Source organism: Spea bombifrons, chromosome 12, assembly GCF_027358695.1.
Source record: "Spea bombifrons isolate aSpeBom1 chromosome 12, aSpeBom1.2.pri, whole genome shotgun sequence".
Lineage (NCBI taxonomy): Eukaryota > Metazoa > Chordata > Amphibia > Anura > Pelobatidae > Spea > Spea bombifrons.
Window position 1 is genome coordinate 32,240,802 of NC_071098.1, and position 23,522 is coordinate 32,264,323.

General features: G+C 49.7%; 6 protein-coding genes across 6 annotated transcripts; 2 read left to right on the forward strand and 4 right to left on the reverse strand.

Annotated features, from left to right (window-relative positions):
• Positions 1 to 1,975: 1,975 nt before the first annotated feature.
• Positions 1,976 to 6,839, reverse strand: PROSER3 (proline and serine rich 3). Its single transcript, XM_053452028.1, is given in 13 exon segments — positions 1,976 to 2,220; positions 2,334 to 2,415; positions 2,607 to 2,760; positions 3,368 to 3,906; positions 3,965 to 4,195; positions 4,294 to 4,415; positions 4,547 to 4,635; positions 4,772 to 4,830; positions 4,934 to 5,070; positions 5,291 to 5,547; positions 5,649 to 5,757; positions 6,161 to 6,255; positions 6,760 to 6,839. Coding segments are annotated over 12 exon segments (1,857 nt in total). The 5' UTR covers positions 6,172 to 6,255; positions 6,760 to 6,839; the 3' UTR covers positions 1,976 to 2,153.
• Positions 6,840 to 7,098: 259 nt separating this feature from the next.
• Positions 7,099 to 10,536, forward strand: LIN37 (lin-37 DREAM MuvB core complex component). Its single transcript, XM_053452131.1, has 10 exons — positions 7,099 to 7,121; positions 7,900 to 8,007; positions 8,140 to 8,215; positions 8,497 to 8,547; positions 8,658 to 8,684; positions 8,864 to 8,946; positions 9,188 to 9,336; positions 9,623 to 9,766; positions 9,850 to 9,917; positions 10,097 to 10,536. The coding sequence occupies exons 2-10, from the start codon at positions 7,974 to 7,976 to the stop codon at positions 10,176 to 10,178; spliced, it is 714 nt and encodes a 237-aa protein (XP_053308106.1). The 5' UTR covers positions 7,099 to 7,121; positions 7,900 to 7,973; the 3' UTR covers positions 10,179 to 10,536.
• A 432-nt stretch (positions 10,537 to 10,968) lies between these two features.
• Positions 10,969 to 13,070, reverse strand: HSPB6 (heat shock protein family B (small) member 6). The gene is made up of 3 exons (XM_053452132.1): positions 12,876 to 13,070; positions 11,839 to 11,961; positions 10,969 to 11,565 (listed from the first exon to the last, which is right to left on the reverse strand). The coding sequence occupies exons 1-3, from the start codon at positions 13,068 to 13,070 to the stop codon at positions 11,386 to 11,388; spliced, it is 498 nt and encodes a 165-aa protein (XP_053308107.1). The 3' UTR covers positions 10,969 to 11,385.
• A 1,331-nt stretch (positions 13,071 to 14,401) lies between these two features.
• On the reverse strand, positions 14,402 to 15,256 carry PSENEN (presenilin enhancer, gamma-secretase subunit). Its single transcript, XM_053451791.1, has 3 exons — positions 15,112 to 15,256; positions 14,860 to 14,964; positions 14,402 to 14,750 (listed from the first exon to the last, which is right to left on the reverse strand). Exons 1-3 carry the CDS (start codon positions 15,170 to 15,172, stop codon positions 14,611 to 14,613), a joined length of 306 nt encoding a protein of 101 aa, XP_053307766.1. The 5' UTR covers positions 15,173 to 15,256; the 3' UTR covers positions 14,402 to 14,610.
• A 1,160-nt stretch (positions 15,257 to 16,416) lies between these two features.
• On the forward strand, positions 16,417 to 22,775 carry U2AF1L4 (U2 small nuclear RNA auxiliary factor 1 like 4). The gene is made up of 8 exons (XM_053451656.1): positions 16,417 to 16,623; positions 17,055 to 17,142; positions 17,579 to 17,645; positions 17,982 to 18,031; positions 18,119 to 18,217; positions 22,068 to 22,201; positions 22,294 to 22,389; positions 22,546 to 22,775. The coding sequence occupies exons 1-8, from the start codon at positions 16,580 to 16,582 to the stop codon at positions 22,655 to 22,657; spliced, it is 690 nt and encodes a 229-aa protein (XP_053307631.1). The 5' UTR covers positions 16,417 to 16,579; the 3' UTR covers positions 22,658 to 22,775.
• Positions 19,567 to 20,725, reverse strand: LOC128469852 (G protein-activated inward rectifier potassium channel 4-like). The gene has a single exon (XM_053451647.1). It carries the CDS (start codon positions 20,689 to 20,691, stop codon positions 19,567 to 19,569), a length of 1,125 nt encoding a protein of 374 aa, XP_053307622.1. The 5' UTR covers positions 20,692 to 20,725.
• Positions 22,776 to 23,522: the final 747 nt, after the last annotated feature.

Consider the following 23,522-nt stretch of genomic DNA (forward strand, 5'->3'; position numbering starts at 1 on the left):
CCATGGCCAGAAATCCCTCTTTTTTTGCCTTGTTGCCCCCCCTTTTTCCAGAAGCATAAAATTTGTGGCAAAGGTGGCAAAACCAGCATTTCTACTCAATACCCCCCCACCTGTATATGTATATATATATATATATATGTATGTATGAATCCCGCCGTTGGGGGGCCCCTGTCGCTGCCTGGCCCCGGGGCGGCTCCTGTTTCGGGTTTAAGCGGCACTTTTATTTCGCCGTAACTTCTCTTTTCTCCTCATGAGAATTTGTTAAGGAAATGGAGCGGCTTTCAAACGAAATACTCCATGTTCTGCTTTCACTACACGCTGGAGAAAAAAAGACTCTGAAACGGGGAGGATTAACTCTTTTTCACCGTTTTACAATATTTACTACAGACGTACGTTCTCTAGGATGGTGCGGAGGAATCCCCCCCCTGAACCCACCTGTAGGGTTAAAATCTCTCCAAATTGTAAAATCGAGCCTTGTAGAAATAAAAGAGGACCCTAAAATGATTAACCCCTTCAGGTTCTAGAAGCTCGTCTTCACAGGAAACAGGAAGCACTGCTTTCTATGTCCTGTTTCCCCCATTGTACAGCGCTATGGAATATGATGGCGCTATATAAATCAATGAATAATAACAATGACTCCAACCCATTAAATTCCAGAAATCCCAATCTTGTTCTACCTTTGCAGGAAAAGTTAACCCCATCTTGATCAGAAACCCAAATATAAGAAACTTATTTGTTTTACTTATACAATGTATCCACCTCCTGAAATATTGGGGTCTACCGATTCCCCTCTGACCGGATCGTAAGCCTGCGCGATGTATCCTCCGGCGTAACAATGAAAGCACGTATAGAAGCGGAGTGTTTCCGCCTGTTGCATAGGGGCCGCGGCGGCGGTAATAGCTTTGGGACCCCCCGTACCTGTCGATCGCTGTTCTCTCCGCAGAGGGGGCGCAGCCGTCGGACCGCCGCGCAGCATGCGAGCCGTCACGATGTGACAATTGCAGAAGCCGCAGCTTTTAGTCTCTCCCCTGCACGGGTTAGAGGAAGCCTGTCCAGAAACTTAAAGGGGAAACGCTCGGTTAACCCTTTCCTGCTTTACTACACGCTATTCAGGATGTTAAGCGGTGAATATTTTTGCAAACGCTTTTTTTTTTTTTTTTTTTTTTTTTTTAGAGATGATTAAAATATATGGAATCTGATCAAATAAACCCAGAATATTCTCTCTCATTATTATATATATATATATATATATATATATATATATAAATATATGTAGCAGATGAACTGCGGGAGCTTGCAGGTTTCTATAACGTACCAGGGATCCAGGTCCTGACACAAGAAGTCGATTGGCAAGACAAACTATTATGTATTACATCATGTGGCGGTACCTATACCGATTCTATATGTGAAGCGGTTACCATGGAAACCACAGCTGGGCTACAACTCCCATCGTACTCCAGCATCTTGCCGGCACTTGTAACAGGATCCGGAGAGCCTCGGTATTTCAGTCGCTGGATTATGCAGACGGAGCCCTCTGGTCCGACGCTAATTAGTGGCTACCCTATAGAATGTAGGGACAGCCCGGCAGATGGTGCGGTAATTAACTTACATGGCCCTGGATGGAGGGAGCCTCCAATCTGCTTATAAATCCCCCCCCCAACGACCTAGAGGTCAAAGGGGTATTTAAGAAATAACGTAAGATTGACTTATTACACAATGCGGCCCCTGTTAGACATTCTATCTACAAAGTGCAATGGGGGGGGCAGAGTTCTCAAAGTGGAACGGAAGATAACTGGTTAAAAACAACATCGGACAATACTGACCCCTAGGGAGCTACGTAGGCATTACAGGTTAACGCGTTTCTACGGGGTGTACATCACGGAGCTGAGTTGCCCAACAAACAGCCCTCGAGATATTTTTGTGTTGGGACGAGAGCCAAAAAAAATAAATAACCAGAGATTGTATCAAAGGTTTTCTGTTTTTTATTTACATCCAACAGAAAAGATCCTTTTTGTATTCAAAATATATATATAAATAAGTTGAAAGTCACAAAACATTTCTGTACAAGTTCGTAATAAATAAATGTGTCATTCAGGGGCCACAACTGGCCGTGAGGGCCACAGTTGTCCATCGCTGGGCTAAAGGGTGGCGTATCAGTCAGATGCCGATAGGTCGGCTTGACTCTCTGACTCCATCGCAGCGATTGCGCAATCCACATCCCTGCGGGGAAAGGAGACGTGAAAGAGTTAATCACGCGACCATCGATACCTTGGGGTTAACAAGTCATCAAGACAGGGCTGGTGGGTGGTGGAGAAAGTGTTAAAAGTCATTACCGGAGCTTCACTCGTAGAACTTCCCTCTGCTGACGCAAAACCTGAAGCAAGGGGTCATCTTCAAACTCTGTTCCATCGGAATCTAGGCAGAGAAAGAAAAGAGGGGTTAGGGTACAGCGATGGCTACCGGCCACGTAAAAGAATGAGGAGGGGCCTGTTTCATTCATACACATTATAATATTTACAAAGAGTAATAGCGGGAGAGCATGCAGTCACCATAGTTACCAATGAAAAACAAGCATTAAGTAATAGTTCCCACAAGACGGCCGGTACCTTCTGCCTGTTCTAGAAGTTGTGCGGCCATTTCTAGAGGTTCTAGCTGAGCCTCCGGTGGCTTTGGATGATCCGCCGTAGGTCGCGCCGGCTTCCTGGTCTCAGACTTGCGACTCGGAGGCTCTCGGGGTGAGAAGAGTCTCTCGGAGATCACCTTGAAGGAATAAGGGTAAAGATTTATATGATGGGCAAGTGCTGAAGGAAAGCCAGTTCTGTGATTAGGTAATGGGCTACATAATTACCACCTCCCCCTGGTTTGCCAGAACGATTCACCCGATTCACCCAAATCCTCAGCCCCACAAAAGTCCCGCTGAAGATCTGACGTGAACATAGTTTAGTAAACCTAGCCTTAATTTTGGAACTGGAACCGGTACAATGTATAAAACATTTACAATAGATAATATATAGACATCAGAACCGTCACGATGAATGCAGATCGGTAAATAATTATATTTACGAATAACTCCACGATTTTCACCGGTAAAAGGAACCGGGAAATAATGGTTTATTCACTAAATGATTCATCAAACACATTCCTTCCTCTTCTCCTTTACCAAAGTCGTTTTGCACCCCCATGCAATGCGGACACTCAATAAGCTCGAGATGAGGGGTTAGGTATATCGTGAGCCCCATTATCCTACCCATGGTCCTTCACCAGCCTTGGAGTAAGACTAATGGGGGACCATGGGGGCCGGAGGCGAGTCCCAGGCGGACAGACAGAGATTCCCAGTTCCGTATAAGAATGAAGGTGCTCTGCTCACCTCTCCCATGACGCGGTGCACCGGCGACCCCGGGAGAGATACTTCCACGTGCCTCGTTGCCACTTCTTGCCCACTTGCGCCACCGGATTTTTTGACCCTCTGCGCCTTGGGCTTCCCTCTTCTTTCCTCTAGCCGCTCCGGTCTCCTGAGATCTTTTCTGCCAGCGGTTTGCGTTGAGGTCTCTTGCTGCAGCTTCCCCACCGGTTTCTGCTCTCTGTTATGCGCAGCCAAGGCAGAAGCTTCCGGAACACGAAGTTGCGGTTGTCCTGGCTTTAGGGGCTCGTCGGCCGGTGTCTGGATCTTTTCAGAAACTGCCTCGCTAGCTTTTTGCGGTGTTTGTTGTGGACAGGGAGAGGGGTGCTGACCGTGAATACAGGGAAGGATATCACACGTTAGGTGCAGGTGGGGAGGAACAGCCGAAGGGGTACTGAGAGGAGCCAGGGTTGGGCTGCTAATTGGAAAGCCCAATGGGCCGGTGGGCGATGCTCGATCCGGCTCGCACCGCGGGCCCTGTGCAGACGTCAACAGATCTGACTGCACTACCTGCAAAAACAAAAAGGTGAACAGAAGCACCAAGAAATATAATTAAATGACAACAATAACGCAATCACACATTACAGAACGGCTCATGGGGTACCTGTCTGGGAATGCGTGCTGGAGGGGAGGGAGTGCGTCCACGGGCGGGAAGAGGAAGCGTCCCTTCCCTTGCTTGCTCCATCTTCCGACGTAGTCGCCACTGATACAAAATATCATCCTCTGGCGCCAAGGTGGCGTGGGCTCTTACTGATGCTTGGGGCATTGCCGGTCTCTGGATGGGGGCACTAGGAGCTAGAATGGGGGGAGATATCATTTATTCTTCATGTGCAGTCTGTCCTCTAGGTGCATTTACAGTTAAGATTCACCAAGCAAGATAAAGCTTTCGGTACCTTGGAACGATACGGACGGCTTTGCTCTGCTGCGGTCGGACTCCGGATAAGAGATGGAGGACAACGGCGAGGAGGTCAAACCGTCAGAGCTCACAGCCCCCACGCTGCTAAGAGAAGATTCGCTGATAGAAGAAGGGGGGGGGGGATATGGAAAGATTACCAAAAGCAGAAACAGCCGGGTGCTGTGAAGTTTGTTACAAGAGATACTAGTTTTCAAGACGACTTTGCTTTCAGTCCCCTGGCCGCCGCTCACCTCTGCAGGATGAGCTTCTCCGCTCTTTTCTGCAGCCGAATAGTGTCCACGTCTTCCAAATATGATCTTGACTCATTCAGTGACCCCTCCTGCATTAGAGAGAGGTTAAAAACCACACCATGAGGTCATCGTTTCCCTTTTGGGCACATACCGGCACTATATTCCAGCATCTGTCAAAAATATAAACCCCCTAGTCCACAAAGTAACAGCCAAGAATAGCCTAACCTGCTGGGGAGGAGTCCTTTCCAGATCCTGCGGAGAAAATCCAGATTTAGCCCTCATTCCTAGAAAGACATGTTAAAAAAAAATATATATAATAATAATAAAAACAAATGAGTGGAGTGGGGGCTCTCAAATTCCAAATCTAACTCTTGCCATGAGTTTTACCTGACTCCGCGCGGTGCCTCTCTGCATCTGGGCTGTCGGGTGACATCTGCAGCCACCAGAATTCTTTGGTGTCTACCTTCGGAGGAGACCTTTCCAAGCGACTGGTGGGACGTCCGCTACGAAACCGAGCCACGTACCTGGGGAGCCCACAAGTCTCGAATTAGAATGTTATTCCCAGTGCCACCAGGCTGTTTACCCCATACTAGCTCCAAGACAGAAGAAGGTCATCTTGTAAATAAATTCCATTTGTATTTCTAATATGTGTTTTGGAAGTGGTCCACGAGAAGATTGGATACCCTATGTAAGATTGAACACGTCTAGCAAAAAAATAACCTTGTGTTATAGACCATCAGTCACCTCGCAATCACAGAATCCTCAGGGGCTGGCACAGCAGAGGTGGGGTCCCTCTGGGGCCGATCACGCCCAGTGTTGGAGATCTCGGCTCGCTCTGGGGTCTTAGATGAGCTTCCTTCCGAAGATGGCCAGGACTCATCAAAGGGTCCCGAGGAATCGGATTCGGGCAGCTGGGACCGGCCCAGGAAGCTCAGGTCAGGAGGGCTCAGAGCATCAGAGAGATGAGCAGGGAGCGAACCGAGCCGAACAGGACTGAGGACCTAAAGAAATCATGGAAAGACCACTAAAAATCACCTAAAAATTATAAAAAAAACGACTATTTGATCATGCATTTTAATGACAGAGGTTACGATTGGCTCACAATCTGCTTCTGCTCCGACGTCAGTGTCTGGGGCTGGGAGGGGTGATAATACGTCTTATTCCTCGGCTGAGCTGGGAACGGGTTGCCTTGGTTAGAAAACACGGCGACGCTGCAAATAAAATAAAGAATTCCTGTCATCATAACCCCCCATTTATTATACACGGTGTATCAATGACATCGCCAAGCCGTATGCGATGACAGGTTACTCCGCGCTCACTGAAAGATCAGGAATTTGATTTATTGAATATGATCTGTTTGGTTATAAATACGGCTCCCGGAGGACATAGTATCAGTGGCTGTTACCATGGCGACTATTAAACACCAGTCCATTCATTATTAACGACGAGGATCATGTCACCGTCCCGCCGCATCGGGCGCTTTGTTTATAGGAAAATGAGACGAGGTGGCCGGCGGGTGGGTATCGTTCGCCGTTTAGCGAGGAAGCCCCCCGGCTGGGGGGTATATTCTGACAGAGAAGGACAGAAAGGAGAGTAGAGATATACAATACGTACCTGTTGTTCATGATCGTAAACGGCCGTCACGTTAGTATTTTTGAAATTTGCTCTCCTTTTTCTTTGCGGCATCAACGGTAGGCTCTGTGAAAATCCTACAAGGGGTTAAAAGGACACAGAAATTAGCATAACCTGTTAAAAAACGGCGAGGCAGCAGGTATACGATCCAGGGCGGTCTATACGTGGCCAGGATCTCTGGATAGAAAGAGCTGGACAAGTGGCCACGGCACGCACAAGGACCCTTAGAGGAGACACCACAGCCCGACCTTAGTCCTCCACTAGGGATGAGCGAGAAAGACCCACACGGTCTACACTACCTATAGCAGGCGCATGCGCACGTATGCATTGCTTACGCGCAAACCACATTCCATGTACCTACTACTCTCCGAGCCAAGGAATCGTCCAACGGCATGAGAGCAGCTGGAAGTTATCTCAGCCAATGGAGAGCTGTCACAATATCTGGGATGTTAAAATAAGAACATTCACACTGTGCAGTTTGTGTAGCACAGACATAAACTACTAATTAAAGGGTTAATTAGCTATTTATTTGTAAAGCCCCCCCCCCCCCCAAAAAAGTGTAAAATCATAAATAAACCTACCTGCGGAGACTATTTAGAATTATCTGAACGGACACTGAAGATAAACACACATACCCCCCTTCCTGTAATCGAACCTCCCGCGCTTCCGGTTGCCAAAGTCTCCTGACAACTGTTAACTCGCAGAGCATGATGGGAAATCGGATCTCTTGACTACATTTCCCATCATGCTCAATAAGGGTGCGTAAAAATGTGCGCAGTCCTCGGCAAAACATCGCGTTGCCAAGGGATAGTAAACGTCTCCAGTAGAGTGCGAAAAACAATGGTAAATCGGCCATATTTATGAAGACCGGTGCTCTAAATCAGCTACGTAATGGACCACACAAATATGGCGCCTTAAGCGGAGCGGGTTCGGTTTGGAGCTGGTGAGTGTATTCGGTGTGTGGTGGCGGGAGGCGGAGGAGGGAGCGCGGATAATCCTTCATTTACGTATAAAAGCAGTAATAAAATAATATGATGTCATATCAGTGAAGTCTGTGTCCGAGACCAGAGCTATACACCCGCTTACAAATAGTAAATATTCAAACCATCAATCAACTTTATTTATAAATTCATTACTCAGAATAGAAATAAAAAGTCAGCTGGCCTACTGTTTCCAGTAGTTAATACTTTAACCTATTGCCTTATTTGGTGTTTATTTTTAGTATTTTATTATCCAAAGCCTTCGCCGAGCCAGCGTATAAAATATTTTAATATTCAGGTAGAGTTTTGGCGTCCGGGCGGTTTATCGCCATTTATTTTGCCGGTTAGGTATTTTATACGCTGGCTCGGCGATGTATGAGGAAATGTTCAGATCTCACGCGCTTCCTGCGATGTAATATATTAATTAAATAAGTCGGCTGTCTGGGCTGCAGAGCTGACTATCTACTTGTTCCTAGCTTGATATATAAGGTAACCACGTCCATCGTCGTAAAGTTATGGTCTTTGCCCTGATTGTGGGGATAACGAGACGTCGCCTGATCCATAAGCAAGACCCCGTAATTTTGACCCTCACTTAGCAGGGTTTAAATCTCTTAATTGTGAGCCGACATATTTGTCGTAGCGGGCAGTGATCTTAACCGTGGAGCCGTTGAGTGGTTACGTCGTATTTGATCCGCACAGAACAATATATTTGCATTTAACCTTTAATTTGATCTGTTGCAGGCGCCGTAAGACTCGGACGGTGGCGTTAACTCTTCACCATACCTCTCCTGCGTCCCTCCTCGCGGGTTTGAGTCATGTCGCTCGCCAAGGTGAAAGTGGAGAAGGCTGGTGAGGCATCCCGGGGTTTCCTTCTGGAAAATCGACGGCGTTTCCCAAGTGGAAAGGCTTTGGATTCTATAATTCTGTAATATAATAAAGCTTACTTTATCCTGATGTTTACGTTTCTTCCCCTTCCCTCAGATCTGGAAGCAGAGGTTGCACGCAGCCGCCTGGATGCCGTCCTACAGGGTCTCCTAGACCGGACCGATGTAGACCGGTAAGTTAAACCAGTGATATATACGATCATGTGTCCCGCCAGCAGTTAGATCGCCCTCCGGTTATTATTAGACCTGGGCGCCGGCGGAAAGTTCTTTTCGCAGCGACGGAGAGAATGAATGAAAATTTGTCCGAAAAAATGAATGAGCAAATCGAGTTATTATTCCGTTTTTTGGGGGGGAATTCTACGTATTTCTTCAGTGTGTAGTTTAAAGAATTTGTGAATCAAATAGTTCTCGCTGATTAATTTATGGCCGGTGATACGTTCGTGTCTTCCTCTAGGGAGCAGATGGAGGATGATTCCGGGAAAACCTCTACAGAACCGCATTGCAAGTAAGATGGTCTGACTTATTCCTTCGCGACTAAATTCTGGTGGGTTTTTGCCATGGCGTCAAAATCCACAGTCCAATGATGTTAAAATCATGCAATTATCTTTTTTGCAGAGATTCCCCAAGCGCCGCCGGGAAAAGGTATTTTTTTTATTCTAAAATGATCCCCCCCCGTGTGATGCATTTGTGGAAGCGCGTGAACGTCCGCATTGTGAATGGGTTTCGTGATAGCTGACCGTAATCAACAAGCCGATCTTCGCTTACCCCATTAGCTGCTGGGATGGGCAGACTTACCTATTCACTTACTTGTTCGTTGCCAGGCCCTCTGCGAGGCTTTCTCACCACCGTCGCAAGAAAAGAAAGGAGGAAGACGGAGTAATAGAAGGAGGCCAACCCAAAGCCAGTAAGACTAGCGTGTGAATACGGTGCCAGTAGGGCTGAGAAATATGGCGGTCTGAGGATAGCGGAGAATGGGAAAACTCAATTAAATATGGCTGCCCTAACTTCGTTGGTTTCTGGAACCCTCTTACTGTCGGGGAGTTGTGGAAATATGGCTGACAATAGGGGGGTTCCTTTGTAGCGGTACATAAGCTTTTAAAACCTCAGGGATCCCTTGTTCAGATTCCAAATGCGTTCATCCGCAGACACATTCATCATCCGCCTTTTTGATCGAAGCGTAGACCTGGCTCAGTTTTCCGAGGACACCCCTCTGTACCCGGTGTGCCGCGCATGGCTCCGAAATACCCCTACGGCAAGAGCGGCTGAGCGGCCACAAACTCCACCGGCGGAAGAGGTGATTAAAAAAAAAAAAAAGATGCTTCTGCTGGCGGACCGGGCGGTTTTCAGGATATTTTGATAAATGTAGTGTTGATTTAACCTGTCTCAGGTTTAAAAAAACATCCCAGCATGCATCGCTCCTCTTCTACTTAACATTACAGATACTAGATCATCAATGGCCGGAATATGGATTATTAAACTAGACAGATAAATGTGTATCAAAGTAAAATAATTTCAAGTAATTGAAAATGATGGGAAAACATTAAATAATATATAATTCCTTATATTTTTTTATTGTACAGATTGAAGGAGTTAATGGGAACGATGAGAATGTGTACCGGCTACCTCCACCCTTGCCTTGCCCAGTGACAGACGGAGGAGAGCCGGTGAACCTAAGGATACCCCTCCACCTTCCCACAGAAGAGGAACCCCTAAATCTGAATAATGTGAGGGCTGCAACAATGTAACGAAGCTGCCTTCAACCAGCCAGACCCTGACCCTTCTTAACCCTCTTTCTCCCCAATTTCAGGAGACAACACCCAGTATGTCCTCCCTCATTTCCAAGAACATGGACCGATGGAAGAAAATCCGCCAGAGGTATGGGGGGGGGGTTTAATGATTGTCTGTTGGCTATAGCTAATGTTTATAGATCTGGTTACTGGCGTTACCCTGGTCTCAGGGTCTTGTAGTGAATGGGCAGATACCGGGGGTCACGAGGTCCGGAGCTGACTCCTCCATACTCTCGGTCTGACGATGTCTTCCCCCGTGTGTTACAGGTGGAAGGACTCCTCTTACCGCAACCAACAACGCTACGCGCAGAGCATGAAGATCCTGAAGGAGATGTATGAACGTCAGTGAGAGGCGCGTACGGCAGCTCCGGGTTATCCACTAAACGCCTATCAGCTGCCGGTACCTCAGAGACGCGAGGCTTTCGTATTTTACCCATTTATGCGGCTGCGTTACACACGTCTCCGTTTCCTTTTTTTTTGGGTTATATACGCCTGGGTACCCAAGGACATTTTTAAAAGAAATTTTTTAACTTAGCCTGGATGAATACTTAGTAGCGATCACGTTATCTTCCCGGGCCCTTGTTTAAATCCCGAATATTTTAAGTCGTTTTTAATTTGCAATTTGTCATTTTTGTATGTTTTATTGTTTGACATTAGAAGATACTTATTGTTAGGAGATTTTAATTGCAATAAAAATTGTCTTTTTACCCGGTGCTGTTATAAATGTAGAGAAGAAAGTGCTTGGGGCCCAAATCCTCACTTTTCTTTGAGTGCACAATGTATGGGTCAAACTTTTGACTCTTCCCTCCATACGGAGGATCCAGATGTTTATTATCGAGCTGCTAGATACCAGGAGTGATGCAATCAGCCAATATTGGCTGAAAAAAGTGACTAATTTGATGTATAACAGGGTTAAAACTCTACGGCAAATGGTTTTCATAAAGGGAGGTGCAATTCCTTATTGTTCCAGTCCCATTCCTGGCAAATCTTATAAAAAAAGAAAAGTAAAAAATAAAAAATGTTATTTGCACCAAATTTTGCTAACCTGACCCCAAACCACTGATGACCCGAAAACAATGCTCTGCTTTTCTGAACGGGACGGGAATCCTGATAAATAAAAGAAAGTCCGGAGTAAATCGTAGAGCTGGATATCTAACATTTAATAAATCAGCGTTTATATATATAAAGCGTCAGCGGGGCTCTCAGCGAATACAAATGGTTAAAAAAAAAAGAACATGTAGGCATTTAAAGAAACACATCGAATCCTCCGACTGCTGTATTCTCCCCCCGGACAGACATCTTTATTAATATATCCCGGTTAATGTTAAGTCTGCAAGCGGCTGACGTACGCGGAGCATTCCGGAACGGAGCGAGCTTCTCTGCGCTGCGTTTCTCTGTGCGTCTCTGCGATTTAGCGTTCCGGTTTTCTTGCTTTCGATTCTCGAGGCTGAGGAGTTCGGCTGCTTCCCAAAGCTGCGGAGGTTGTTGGATGTTTAGAAGCCGAGGAATAACTAGGGTACGTTAACAGTCGGGGGCTTTGACGGCCGTATGCAGACTCATTTCTTCTCTCTTGCTATGGGCACGCTCCTCTCTTCCGATTTAATGGCCTCGACGACGGGGGCGTGGATGGACAGGAGCCCGTCGGCAGACAAGGCGGAGGTGATCGCTTCTGGTTTCACAGTGGATGGGATCTTATACCGGCGGTGAAACTCGCGAGAGATGAAGCCGTGTTCATCCTGTAAAGGGACAGAAAGGACCGTTTAGAAGTCAGTCTGTGCAAGAGACCCTACAGCTACCAATGTTTGCTCTGCTGTTAAAGTTGGGCTTTTGAGTCGGGATGTTCAATTGAGCGAATAGTGGGAGAGGGGGTTCAATTGATCAGAAGAAGGAAGTTCAATTGATCATGTGGAGGAGGTTCAATTGATCAGATGTTTGTTGCAGAGTCATTTAATCCTCTCATGCGTTACAATTGACTGTACTGACTACTTTGTGTTACGTTCTTAAGTCACCTGCCGCTCCTCGTGCTTGGCATGAACCTCCACGGAATCCCCCACGACCTTGACCGTCAGCTCCTCGGGCGAGAAGTGCTTTACATCCAGCACCACAGAGAACTGATCCTTGTCCAGCTTTACCTGAGCGGAGAGAAAGACTCAACATCTGCGTGGAGCAGAATACCCCTAGGAGGAGGCACTCAGAGCACCCCTGGTGGAGTGACACTCAGAATACCCCTAGGAGGAGGCACTCAGAGCACCACTGGTGGAGTGACACTCAGAATACCCCTAGGAGGAGGCACTCAGTGCACCACTGGTGGAGTGACACTCAGAATACCCCTAGGAGGAGGCACTCAGAGCACCACTGGTGGAGTGACACTCAGAATACCCCTAGGAGGAGGCACTCAGTGCACCACTGGTGGAGTGACACTCAGAATACCCCTAGGAGGAGGCACTCAGAGCACCACTGGTGGAGTGACACTCAGAATACCCCTAGGAGGAGGCACTCAGTGCACCACTGGTGGAGTGACACTCAGAATACCCCTAGGAGGAGGCACTCAGTGCACCACTGGTGGAGTGACACTCAGAATACCCCTAGGAGGAGGCACTCAGAGCACCACTGGTGGAGTGACTCTCAGAATACCCCTGGGAGGAGGCACTCAGGTACCAGACAACCACCGCCTTAATTGAGAACCCGGATATTCTCATGTTTACCACTATGCAGTATGAATATAATAAGGGTTTGTTAGTCTTCTCCAGCAAAAAGTGTCCCCGGTGTGGGGCTTATTTACTATAGCATGAGTTTGCAACTTCTACTCCCTGACTCCACTCTGCATTATGAAGGATCAACCCAGAAAGGTTCTCCTGCAAAGATGGGCTGAGCTGGCCCTGTCTAATGCATAAATCAAACAAGCGGCTAAAGAAATCTAACAGATTTAACTTTGCATTGTAAAGGATTCAGTCCGTGAGCAGGAGGTGCAATTCTGCAAACTCTCAGTTAAGCGAATAAGCCCCCCATGTAGGCTCGACAGACACAGCGACAGCTGTTTCCTGACCTCAGAGAGTCCGGTTTCGTACTGCGGCGTGAAGCTGGGCGAACGGTAATACGGGCTGAAGCTCAAGGGCATGGCAGGCAGCAGGTCGGACTCCAGAACCCCTTCTCCAAACCTCTGTCCCAATATTCGGCTGGGGAAGAGCGGGGGGGCCAGCACGGGGCGCCGCATCCATGGGTGGTGGATTGTAATGTCCATTCTGCGCGAGGAGGGCAGCTGCCGCTGACTGTCCCAGACAGATACTGTCTCGTCTCCGTGATGTGCGCCTTATATATATAACCGGCCCCCGCCGGCTGCAGAAAGCACTAGAACAGACAGAATCATCCAGCGGCGGCGTGGAAAAGATCCAGAATTATACGGGGAGAGGAGGGGGGGGCGATGGAGCAAGAAGACAAAAATAGAATCAGAAACAGAGGAACGGGAAGCGATTTAACTACCCGAGCGTGGAACTCGATAAACACGGAGCTGGCGAGAGCGCCCGGTGACTTCTGGAAACCCCCCTAGTCTTCCAGGGGGGTCCGGAAACGTATTTCGTGGACAGCAGGTTGCCGCATGGGTGGAAGATGAACGCTTGTTCTCGTTAAACTTCTGGAACGGAACGCGCAGAGAACATTCGGCGTAAAATAAAGCAGCGGGGGGGGAGTAATAAGGGCTGGGGCCGGACGGGCCTGGCTACCTGGCCTCCGGGGGCACGGTTATCAAGATAGAATGAAACCAGTTCTGACGCAAATTGCCCCATTGGTCATGGGATTAACGGTGTGGGTGATCGGGGACCGGTGTGGCCCTCGGGTGGATGGCTGTGTCATCAGACACTGGACCCAGGAGCGTGTGAGCCACGCTCTAATAATAGCGGGACGCTCTAAACCTTTGTTTGCTGGAGCGCCCACAGCAGTCGTAATATTCACAGGACATCCGCCGCCCCCCCGGCTCATCTCCGCTTGGTTCACGGTCTCGAGAACGTTAAAGTGAAAAGCGGGACAGGAGAGAGCTTTCTGTACGTGTCGGACCAGCGCCAGCCGAGCGGGGAGGAATAATACATAAGGGAGATTAGGTCTAATCTCCAACAAGCACGGCATGTTAAATTTATAGCCCGGTGAGTCAGATGGGGGGTTATCTGGCAGCCAGAGCGGGAGGCAAACTGGAAGAAAGTGGATAATGACATAATAGGAAAAGCATTACACGGATCTAATGTCATCGATCCAGCGCTGAACCCGTCGCTAGTGTGCCACCAAATCCAAGTTTTTATGTATAAAATTTAAGGGGTCTGGTAAAACAAATGAAAACCCCCCAAAACCCCTTGGCGGAAGGTCAGGTGTCTTGCGCCACTAATCATGTGACCACAGATAGGCGCAGAAGACGAGCAGATCCTCCGGGGACCATCGACCTCCATGTTTATTAATTGTATTATTTTTACAGGGTCTGCCATCAGAGGATGGGATCTGGGGGGCAGCGGCTCTCGCACCCAGCCTGCAGCCCCCCGCCGTACCCACCCAGCAACCAACGGCTGCGATCAGGACAAAGAAAGAGGCTTCAGGAGGAAAAAAAAACGATCTTTATTTCTGGGATGTTTAACAAGCCCACCCGTCGAGACCCCAGGCTTGCAAACCACTCAGTGTTTTTAATGCACTTGCAATAAGGTGATAGGGGGTCCCGCAGCACACGGGAACAAGGTACAGGGAATGGGGGTCCCGGGTCAGTCCCAGCTATATTCCAGGGGGTCCGAAAAAACGTCTCCGTATCAGGGGATCCCCAGGGGTATGGTGAATGAGAGGTAGTCTCCGGTGGCACCCCAGCCGGCGCGATGGGTTTGATAAATGCTGATCCACGTCGTGAGAATGACCACCCAAACCAGCAGCCCGAGGCCGGAGCGTTTCACATCTGTCAGGGGAGGATAAAGAGAAGGGCGGTGAGGAACCCAAACCACGCAGACCCCCGGGCCAGGGACACGAATCGCGGAGGTCGCTCGCGCGTTTTACGTTCTACTCACAGCTTTGGATCTGAGGCTGTTCTGTGTACGCCGGCTTCACGAACGCCTCCTTAAAGAACCACATGACGTTCACCAGCCAAAGGAACGGGAGCAGCGCGAATCCCCCTGCGAGAACGAAACATGAAATCCCACCGGCCCGGAGAACCCATACCGCCACCGCTCGTTATTTCACGTTACCAAGGCAACGAGCGCCTTTTTAGTGATTGGGCACTAGATTGTGTATGATCTAGAACGTCCCGGTCAGCGACTCACCCAGGTAATATTTCCTGCAGAGCTGCAGCTTCTCCTCGTTAGGGACGCGTTCCAAGTTCATCCTTTAAACGAACGGAGCAGCGAGGGACGGACTGAGAAGGGCCGAAAGCGACAGCGAAGGGCCAAAGCGGAGAATTCCGGCTGCAAAAAAAGAGGAAAGCTATAAAAAATAAAAGATAAAGACACGGTAACGAGAACCTGTTCTTAAAGGGTTAACCCCGGCAAGTGAATTTAAAAGAAATGGCTAGTTGACTCCGTGAGGGGTCTTTAACGGCTACACATTGAGCCAGCAGTGAAAGGGTCAATCATGAGGGGGAGTATGAAGAATCCTTAATGTTTCCGGACGGTCGCCGTCAGAATAAACGCGTCTAATTGGTCGAAGGTTTAAATGCTTAAACTGAGTATCTTGGCAGGATGCCCTTTAAATCCCGTCCTCCGTGCCAGAGACCTTTCAGCTCCCGGCAGACGGGGCTCGCCAGCTCCCTATTTGGAAATGTTTGGGACCCGGCGGCTTCTTCACACGCTGTCTGCAGAGGCGCGGAGAATTAACCCTACAAGCGACGGTTCCAGTGCTAACATCTAATGATGGCTTCCCAGATGTAACACCATCAGTGACCGGCAGCCAGACGATCCTGGCGAGGCTGTGGTCGGGGTAAGTAGTGACGCGTACCGTCAGCGGACCCAGGATGGTCGGGGTGAGTATTGTCTGCATACCCTCAGCGGGATTAAGGGTGAGTATTGATCTTATACCCTCAGTGGGACTCAGGATGGTCAGGGTAAGTAGTGACCATTTACCCCCAGTGGTATTAAGGATGGTTGGGGTAAGTAGTGACCATTTACCCCAGTGGTATTAAGGATGGTTGGGGTAGGTAGTGACCATTTACCCCAGTGGTATTAAGGATGGTCGGGGTAAGTAGTCACCATTTACCCCCAGTGGTATTAAGGATGGTCGGGGTAAGTAGTCACCATTTACCCCCAGTGGTATTAAGGGTGGTTGGGGTAAGTAGTGACCATTTACCCCCAGTGGTATTAAGGATGGTTGGGGTAAGCAGTGACCACATACCCCGGTGGTATTTAGGATGGTTGGGGTAAGTAGTGACCATTTACCCCAGTGGCTATGTACCCCCAGTGGTATTAAGGAGGGGGGTCGGTACCGTGGGGTTCTGGGTAATAAGCCCCGGTACCCTGGAGTGACTGTTTTATTAATAATTCCCGACATTAAACATAAACAAAAGCCCCAGAGCCTCACCTCCAGCTTCCTGGTGGGACCGGCGCGGTGGGTTGTGGGTAACGCGGGTCTCGCTGGGCATGCCGGGAGGTGTAGTTTCCGGGGATATGAGCGGTCCCTCAGCTCTGGCATCCGGCTCGCTCTCCGACTACAAGAGGGGAAGTGCTGGCTGTGACGCGCCGGATGTGACTTCAGAGGAAGCGACGCGCAGAAAGCGAGAGACGGTCTCTGCTGTTGGAAATGGCCGAGTATCTGGCATCGATTTTCGGAACCGAGAAGGATAAGTAAGTGGGAGTCGAGCCCCTCTGACCCCCCTCCTGCACCCCTCTGGCGTGGGGGTAATAAGGATTGCCCTGGGGGGTGGGGGTATTAGGAGACCCTGCTCGCCCCATGTGGCTGGTAATACCCGAGTCCTCTGTCTCTGTGGCGAGCTGCAGCCCTCATTTACCCCAAATTACCCTCCTAGGGGGCTGGTGCTGTTTCTAGTAGTACATTGAGAGGGGCTGGCAGAGCATTGTCTGCTCTTTGGGGCTTATAACCCATACCATGGTCCCAAAGAGAAAGGAGGCCGGCTGGCTGGGGGTCATGGGATTTGCTCAGCAATGGCTGGTGAGATCCGTAGGTGCTGCTCCTGACCTAAACTGATGACGGCCGCAACCAGCGATGTGCCGTACCCGACTGCAGACCCTCTAACCTTTTATTTATTTCTTTAAAGGGTTAATTGCTCCTTCTACTTCAAAATCGGAGCATGTCGTCACGGAGACCGCTGTTCCCGTCTGCACAACAAGCCCTCGTTCAGCCAGGTAACTCCACGCCGATTAATGGTTACTGCACCGCGCTAGCGTTCATCACGGGCTGTTGTCACAGTGTGCCAAGAAGATCCAGGCGGCTCCGGCATCGCACTGTGCTGCCGGACCCCCGGGATGTAGTTATAATGTAATGTAAGGAAAGTTTACTTTACTGAGAGGGCGGTAGATAAGTGGAACAGTCTCCCAGCAGAAGTGGTAGAGGGTAATACAGTGAGGGTATTAAACATGCATGGGATAGATATACGGCTCCTGAATCTAAGACGAGACCAACGACTGATTAAGGTCTTTACAGCAGGAGAAACGGGCGACTAGACGGGGGCCGATCTGCTGTCTGGTTCTAGGTTTCTATGTTTGCCCCAGAGCGCGCTCTGTATATACCGGTGCGTTTATGTGAACCCCGCATTCTTACCGTACCCCGTTGGCATTTCAGACGATTGTGTTGCTGAATCTTTATCGAAACCCTAAGAACACGGCGCAGAGCGCGAACGGCAACAACTGTGAGTATCTCTCCGAGTGCGGCTTTCAATCCCAATGACTTTCTGACGGGGTTCTTGACTGGGTGGGTAACCTGGGCGGCAGCTTATTGGCCCTAGTGCTCCACTTCCTGGGGGGGGGCACCAAGTATGGGATTCACTAAGGGGGGCTTAAATGATCGAGGTGTGGCATCATAGAAAACAAAGATGTCTGCCCCCCTCGGGGTCCCTGAATTTATAGCTGTCATTCTCCAGCTTTCAAACCAGACTTGTTCTTTTTTGGGGGGGCCCGGGTTATTTTTATTGGTGGGCTCGATGCAGACGTTTCCTACTAGCCTTGTCTCTCCATGCTTGTTTCAGGCCACGTGACCGATTTGGAGGTGCAGGAGCATTACGACGACTTCTTCGAGGTGAGTGATTTTCTTTGCGTCCCGCGTATATATCCGGCGTGGACAACTCTGAGATCCCGATGACTTTTTTTTCTTTTCCCCCTGAAGGAAATTTTTACAGAAGTGGAACAAAAATACGGTGAAATCGAGGAGATGAATATATGCGACAATCTTGGAGACCACCTGGTGGGGAACGTCTATGTCAAGGTGAGAGGGGGGGGGCTCCTTTCTATAGTGACCTGTAACTACAAAAAGTTATCGGGCGAACTCGGCGCCAGATTTGGATAATTGTTGCCCCCGTTTTTCCTCCCCTTTGGTGGAGGCTCGCTGTGTCTCTTTGACTGATGAGGCGTAAAGAGATCAGGGTCGTAACTTTAACTCTCAAAGCAAAATGTATCCAAAAACCGTAACAATGATTGAGAAAAGAAACGCGTTTCCGATGGTTTTAAGTAATTTTAATGATTCTAAGTATTTTCCGGCGTAACAACGTGGTTCCCGGTTCTCTGCTAGGTGCGAGGCTGCTTGTAACAAACGCTCTGTCTCTACCGGTTTACACGGATACATTGTAATGGCGGCAAACACGCATTCTGTATAATCGAGGTCAGATGGGGCCTTAAAGTCTAGGGAGATAAAAAAGATATATATGGGGTCTCTAAAAACAATTAGCGTTCTTTAAATACATCCATCGCGTGGCAGTCGCTTTATTCCCTGTATCTGGACTGTGCCCCCTCCCCCACCCCCCCATCTAAAGGTTATAGTCGCTGCCGTTGAACTCGGAGCTCCTTTCTTCGGCGATGTTGCCGATCGGCCTCCCGCCGCGGCCGGAGAATCCTTCCCCCGGTCTGTTCTCTTCTCTTTCGTTTTCCTCCGCCTCTTCGTTCTCGGTTCCCGTGTGTCTCCGCATCGCGCCGAAGTCCCCGTTTTCCCAGAAAAAGCTGAGCTGCGACCCCTCCAGCTCGCGGATCTCCTCCAGTTCCTTGGCGCTGCAGCGCGGGAGCTGCACCTCGAAGGTCTTGTGGAACCGTTTGTAGTCCACGCGGAACGCGCCTTTCTCCAGGGTCATGCAGGGCTCGAAGCGGTGGCCCCAGATGATTTCTGTCTCCAAGTACGAGGTTTTGGCCTGGCAGGTCATCCCTGTTGAGTAAGAGAGGGAAAGGTTACAGCGAGTAATATCGTCTTGTGTAGGACAAGAGAGGAAACCACTTAGTCCTCCTCTACAGCAGAACCTACTGGTTCTTCACAAACGTTTCCCAAAATGCTGTCAAACCCAGAACGAAGTGACGACCAGAAGGCATTTTAGTAATAGAAGCTGGTGACGGAATTACCAGTATTCCATCACTTTTATAGATTATTATCTTCAGAAAAGCCTTGACGGAAGCCCTCAAGGTCCAACCAGGGAGCCTGTAGTTGGTTAGCAATGTCTAGGGTCAGGCTGCATCGCAATGCTGCACCTACCGGGGTGGCTTTACCTCATCAACTTAAATAGCATTGAGGTCATCTGTGGTCGAAGACCTTTGGTCTAACGAAAAAGGATGGACCCCCCCCCATCCCAACAGTTACTTGCCTGTGGCCTCCACGATTCCCTCTAAAATGACAATGATCTCGAACTGCTCTCGGAGTAGCTGCTGCGGCCCCATTTCCCAGAACGGACTGTTCTCGTCGATCGTGTGGCAGATCACTTGCGGCTCCACCAAGAACAAGCGGTCTTCCCCGGTCTCGTAGCCGAGGTTTATCTCTGACTGTTCGAGAGGGAGGAATTCCCCTTCGTACGTCTGTCTAGACTTGATGAGCTTGGCCCTGATCTTGGCGTCCACCATGTGGCTGTCTCGCAGGTCCCCTATGCGGAACATGAGGCAAAGTCTTTCGTCGCGTGGACACACCACGCAGTTCTGGCTGAAAATCAGCGTCTGGGCTCTCTTCTTCGGTCTGGAGATCTTGACGAACATGCAGCCCACCATGAGGGCGTCTATCATGGAGCCTACGATGGATTGGGCCATGACGAGGTAGACCCCTTCTTGGCAGTTAGAAGTCACCATGCGGGAGCCGTAGCCGATGGTGCGCTGGGTCTCCACGGAAAAGAGGAGCGCTGAGAGAAAGCTGTCGATGTTCTGGAAGCACGGGTACCAGTCGTCGTCGTCCATGTGGTTCAGGTCGTTGCGCCAGAAAGCGTCAAGGTAGTAGACGGTAGCGAAGAGCAGCCATGTCACGATGTAGCACATCATGAAGACAAAGAGAAACCAGCGGTACTTGAGGTCAACGATGGTGGTAAAAATGTCTGAAAGGAAGCGCCCCTTTTCCTCGATGCGACCCAGGTTGACCTGGCACTTTCCATCTTTGGTGACGTACCTCTGGCGTTCTCGTTGGGTGGAGGCCTTGCCTTGGTGGCGCTCGGCTTCCATTAGCTTACAGCGTTGCTTGGGCTGACGGTCAGGCCCGGTAGCCGGCGCGGAAAAGAGTCCACGCGGTGGCATGTTGAGGTATCTGGGTCCGCGAGTGATATCTGGTACGCTCACCGCGTGGCGGGGGTAAAAACGGCCGTTCCCAAACCCTCCGTCTTTAAAAGAGGATCGCCGATGCTTTTGTAGGTCCGCTGGGCCGCACACGCTTGGCCGTGGCCTATTAGGGAAAGAGTAGCCGATGTCGTTGGCGCTCATGTGACGCTTGTATGCGCTCTGGGGCATTATATCGGGAAGGGGGGGATTGGCAGAGACTGGCGGAGGGTGTTCAGGTTGCTTTGGCTCTGCTGCGCATGTTGGCACCACCATGCATTCTGGCTACAGGGACAGAAAAAAAGTAGTTTTAATTGTTGGTTGGAAACAGTCGTAAAATGCAAATAACTATCGGGGGGGTCCGCGTCTCACCTTCTGCGGGAAGCTGCGGTAGCGGCTGGTGTCCGTGGGGGGCCGGGGCAGGTAGGCCAGGACCTGTCTGGGTTTGCCGGCCTGGTGACCGGTTGAACAAAGACCGTTTGGCTCGAGGCTGCTGTTTTTGTCTGCGTCGGGCCCCTCTCCCTGCAGGGCCACGCTGGGCATGCTGATGCTGACAGCTGATTGGACAAGAGAGGGAGTGTGAACGCCACGTTGGTATTCTGTCCGTGTCATGAAGTTCCTGCGAGGAGGACAAAGGGGTAAACGAGGGGAACAGAGTAGTCTGATAACTGATAACGGATTAAATTTAAACACACCGCTGCTCAACCCCCCCCCCCAAATGGGCCACTCTTAATAATATCAAAATTTATGTTTTTAAGGTTTTTTTCCTGTTCATAAAATGCATGAGTACAGAATGCATCCACGTCCAGTAATACCCAATACCTTTTGTGTAATCGCATGAATTCTTCCCTGAAATCAGCTGAGACTAAAACAAATAAATCTATTGGCCGTGACAATTGCTGTGAGCTGCCGACCCTGGATGGGAAGTTTAATGTACGGAGGAGAAACGCCGCTCCTCATTCCGCCCCGTATTACCGGGTCTCCTCGGTAATTACCCCGTGCCTGCGCTGAATTAACAGATTATTCTGAGATCCGGCGTCCTCGTATCTGCGGGGCCGGAACGGGATTCCCTGCTTGGGGTCCGTCGGTGAGCTCGGGGGCCGGATCGTCGTCATTTGCTAGACACCCGCATGTATCCGCGTTCCGGCATCGCTGCCGCCGTCTGGCCCCGTGTGTTTTTCTGGAGCTGCGTTTAGGTCAAACGCGAAGGTCAGCCTACCTGTTTCCGCGCGCCGTGGATTCTCTGCCTGTTTGCGTCCCGGATCTCCGTGTCAAATCCTAATTACCTTAACCCTGATTAAGCGCTGCTATATTAAGACGCTGGCGGAGCGTGTGACTGCCTCGCTCGCCTCTGTCCTCAGACACCGGCTCGCTCCCTACTTTCTGTTGTCTGTTTACTGTGATCACCGGCCCTCCTGTACCAGGGGCTGCAGCCGGTGCGGTTATCCGGGGGGGATTTGGGGTTTTAAATTTTTTTTATTTTAATTAATCTTGTTTTTATTTGCATCCCTCTCCCCCGCCCCCCACAGTTTTGCTGTAATTTGTGGCTTCTTTCCTTTCCCCTGCAGTTCCGTAGGGAGGAGGACGCAGAACGCGCCCTCGTCGAGCTGAACAACCGCTGGTTCAACGGCCAGGCCATCCACGCTGAGCTGTCGCCGGTCACGGATTTCAGGGAGTCCTGCTGCCGGCAGTATGAGATGGGGTGAGATCTGCCGGCTCTCTCTTTCTGCCGTCTCCCGATGTCTTTCTGCGTAATATGCCCTTTTAATCACCGGCCCGTTCCGTTTCTTGCAGGGAATGCACCCGCGGGGGCTTCTGTAACTTCATGCACTTGAAGCCCATCTCCAGTGCTTTGCGCCGACAGCTATACGGACGAGGACGCAACCGCGCGTAAGAATAACTCTTTATAAACTTGGTTAACTCCGTGGGATACGGTCCAAAGGGGGACCCGGGTTGAGGGCGGGCGGGCGGGCGGGCGAGCTCAGAGGTGTAGCTACCGCTTTTTGATTGATTGGATGTAAATACATGCCGTTTGTCTTCTCTTAGGGTTGGATCGAAGCATTCGCCCCCCAAACGCTTCTCGGATACACAACGTCCCAAAGACAGAGACCGCCGCCGGCGCTCAAGATCCCCAAGACACAGACACGGCCGCTTCTAAGAGCGCGTAAACTTCCATTTTCTTTGGGGGGGCATTACTCTGCCACGTTTTCTTTTTTTTTTTTTGGCTTTTTCACAATTGGAGAGGAGCGGCTCCACTGCTGCGAATCTGTTCCTCGTGGATCTGTACCGCGGCCAGTGTTGCCCCTTTTCTTTTTTTTTTTTTTTTGTTTACCCCCCCTTATAGCGCAGGACCCCTTTCAAAACGTTGCTCTAGCTGTAAATATCGTTTCTGCCACGCGCTCCGGGATCGTCCTAGCTCGAGCGGCGTGTCCTGTGCTATGACGGAGGGAATTTCGTTATTTTTCTGTATGATTTAGTTTCCCATTTATTCCAGTTTTTATGTTTTATTTCTAACAGCGGGGATACTTCTATTTTTTAATTACTGTTGGGTAAGGGGGGGGCGACGGCTCTATTCTCCTCCTAGAAGCAGCCGGAATCACCAACGTAGAATTTTATTTTATAAGATGTATATTCTGTTTTTCACAAGCGAGGACTCCTGGCCCCCCCGTGCCCCTTGTTAATACTCTCATGGCTCTCTATTGTTAGTGAAAGGTTTAATCACCCTACAGTTTGTACATTGTGTGACTCCATGTTTTCATGGTGCCGTTTCTTTGTATTAAAAAAAGTTAACAGACTCTTGCGGTGTCAGTCGTGATTAAGTGTTGGGGTGTCCAGGTTCTGGGCTGTACCACGGAGAACATCACCGGCTCAAAAGGAAAGTGAAAGCCCCCACGCTTCTTCGTGCCCTGGTTTGTTGCCTTCGTAACATGTCTTGTGTTGCTGCAGTTGGCAACTCAACAAAAACCCCCAAAGGTTGTGCGAGTGCCACTTCATCTGATGACCTCGTGCCATCTCGACAGTCA

Bases quoted from the DNA above. Each gene is read 5' to 3' on its own strand.
- LIN37 (XM_053452131.1), top strand. From the start codon at position 7,974: ATGTCGCTCGCCAAGGTGAAAGTGGAGAAGGCTG. The intron at 8,548-8,657 runs GTAAGATGGTCT...TCTTTTTTGCAG, and splicing joins TCTACAGAACCGCATTGCAA to AGATTCCCCAAGCGCCGCCG. The intron at 8,947-9,187 runs GTAAGACTAGCG...GTTCATCCGCAG, and splicing joins AGGAGGCCAACCCAAAGCCA to ACACATTCATCATCCGCCTT.
- HSPB6 (XM_053452132.1), bottom strand. From the start codon at position 13,070: ATGGACATTACAATCCACCACCCATGGATGCGGCGCCCCGTGCTGGCC. The intron at 11,962-12,875 runs GTCAGGAAACAG...CTCTCCGCTCAG, and splicing joins ACGAAACCGGACTCTCTGAG to GTAAAGCTGGACAAGGATCA. The intron at 11,566-11,838 runs GTGACTTAAGAA...GTCCCTTTACAG, and splicing joins CCAAGCACGAGGAGCGGCAG to GATGAACACGGCTTCATCTC.
- PSENEN (XM_053451791.1), bottom strand. From the start codon at position 15,172: ATGAACTTGGAACGCGTCCCTAACGAGGAGAAGCTGCAGCTCTGCAGG. The intron at 14,965-15,111 runs GTGAGTCGCTGA...TCGTTCTCGCAG, and splicing joins CTGCAGGAAATATTACCTGG to GGGGATTCGCGCTGCTCCCG. The intron at 14,751-14,859 runs GTGAGTAGAACG...CTCCCCTGACAG, and splicing joins ACAGCCTCAGATCCAAAGCT to ATGTGAAACGCTCCGGCCTC.
- U2AF1L4 (XM_053451656.1), top strand. From the start codon at position 16,580: ATGGCCGAGTATCTGGCATCGATTTTCGGAACCGAGAAGGATAA. The intron at 18,218-22,067 runs GTGAGAGGGGGG...TTTCCCCTGCAG, and splicing joins TGGGGAACGTCTATGTCAAG to TTCCGTAGGGAGGAGGACGC. The intron at 22,390-22,545 runs GTAAGAATAACT...GTCTTCTCTTAG, and splicing joins GGACGAGGACGCAACCGCGC to GGTTGGATCGAAGCATTCGC.
- LOC128469852 (XM_053451647.1), bottom strand. From the start codon at position 20,691: ATGCCCCAGAGCGCATACAAGCGTCACATGAGCGCCAACGACATCGGC.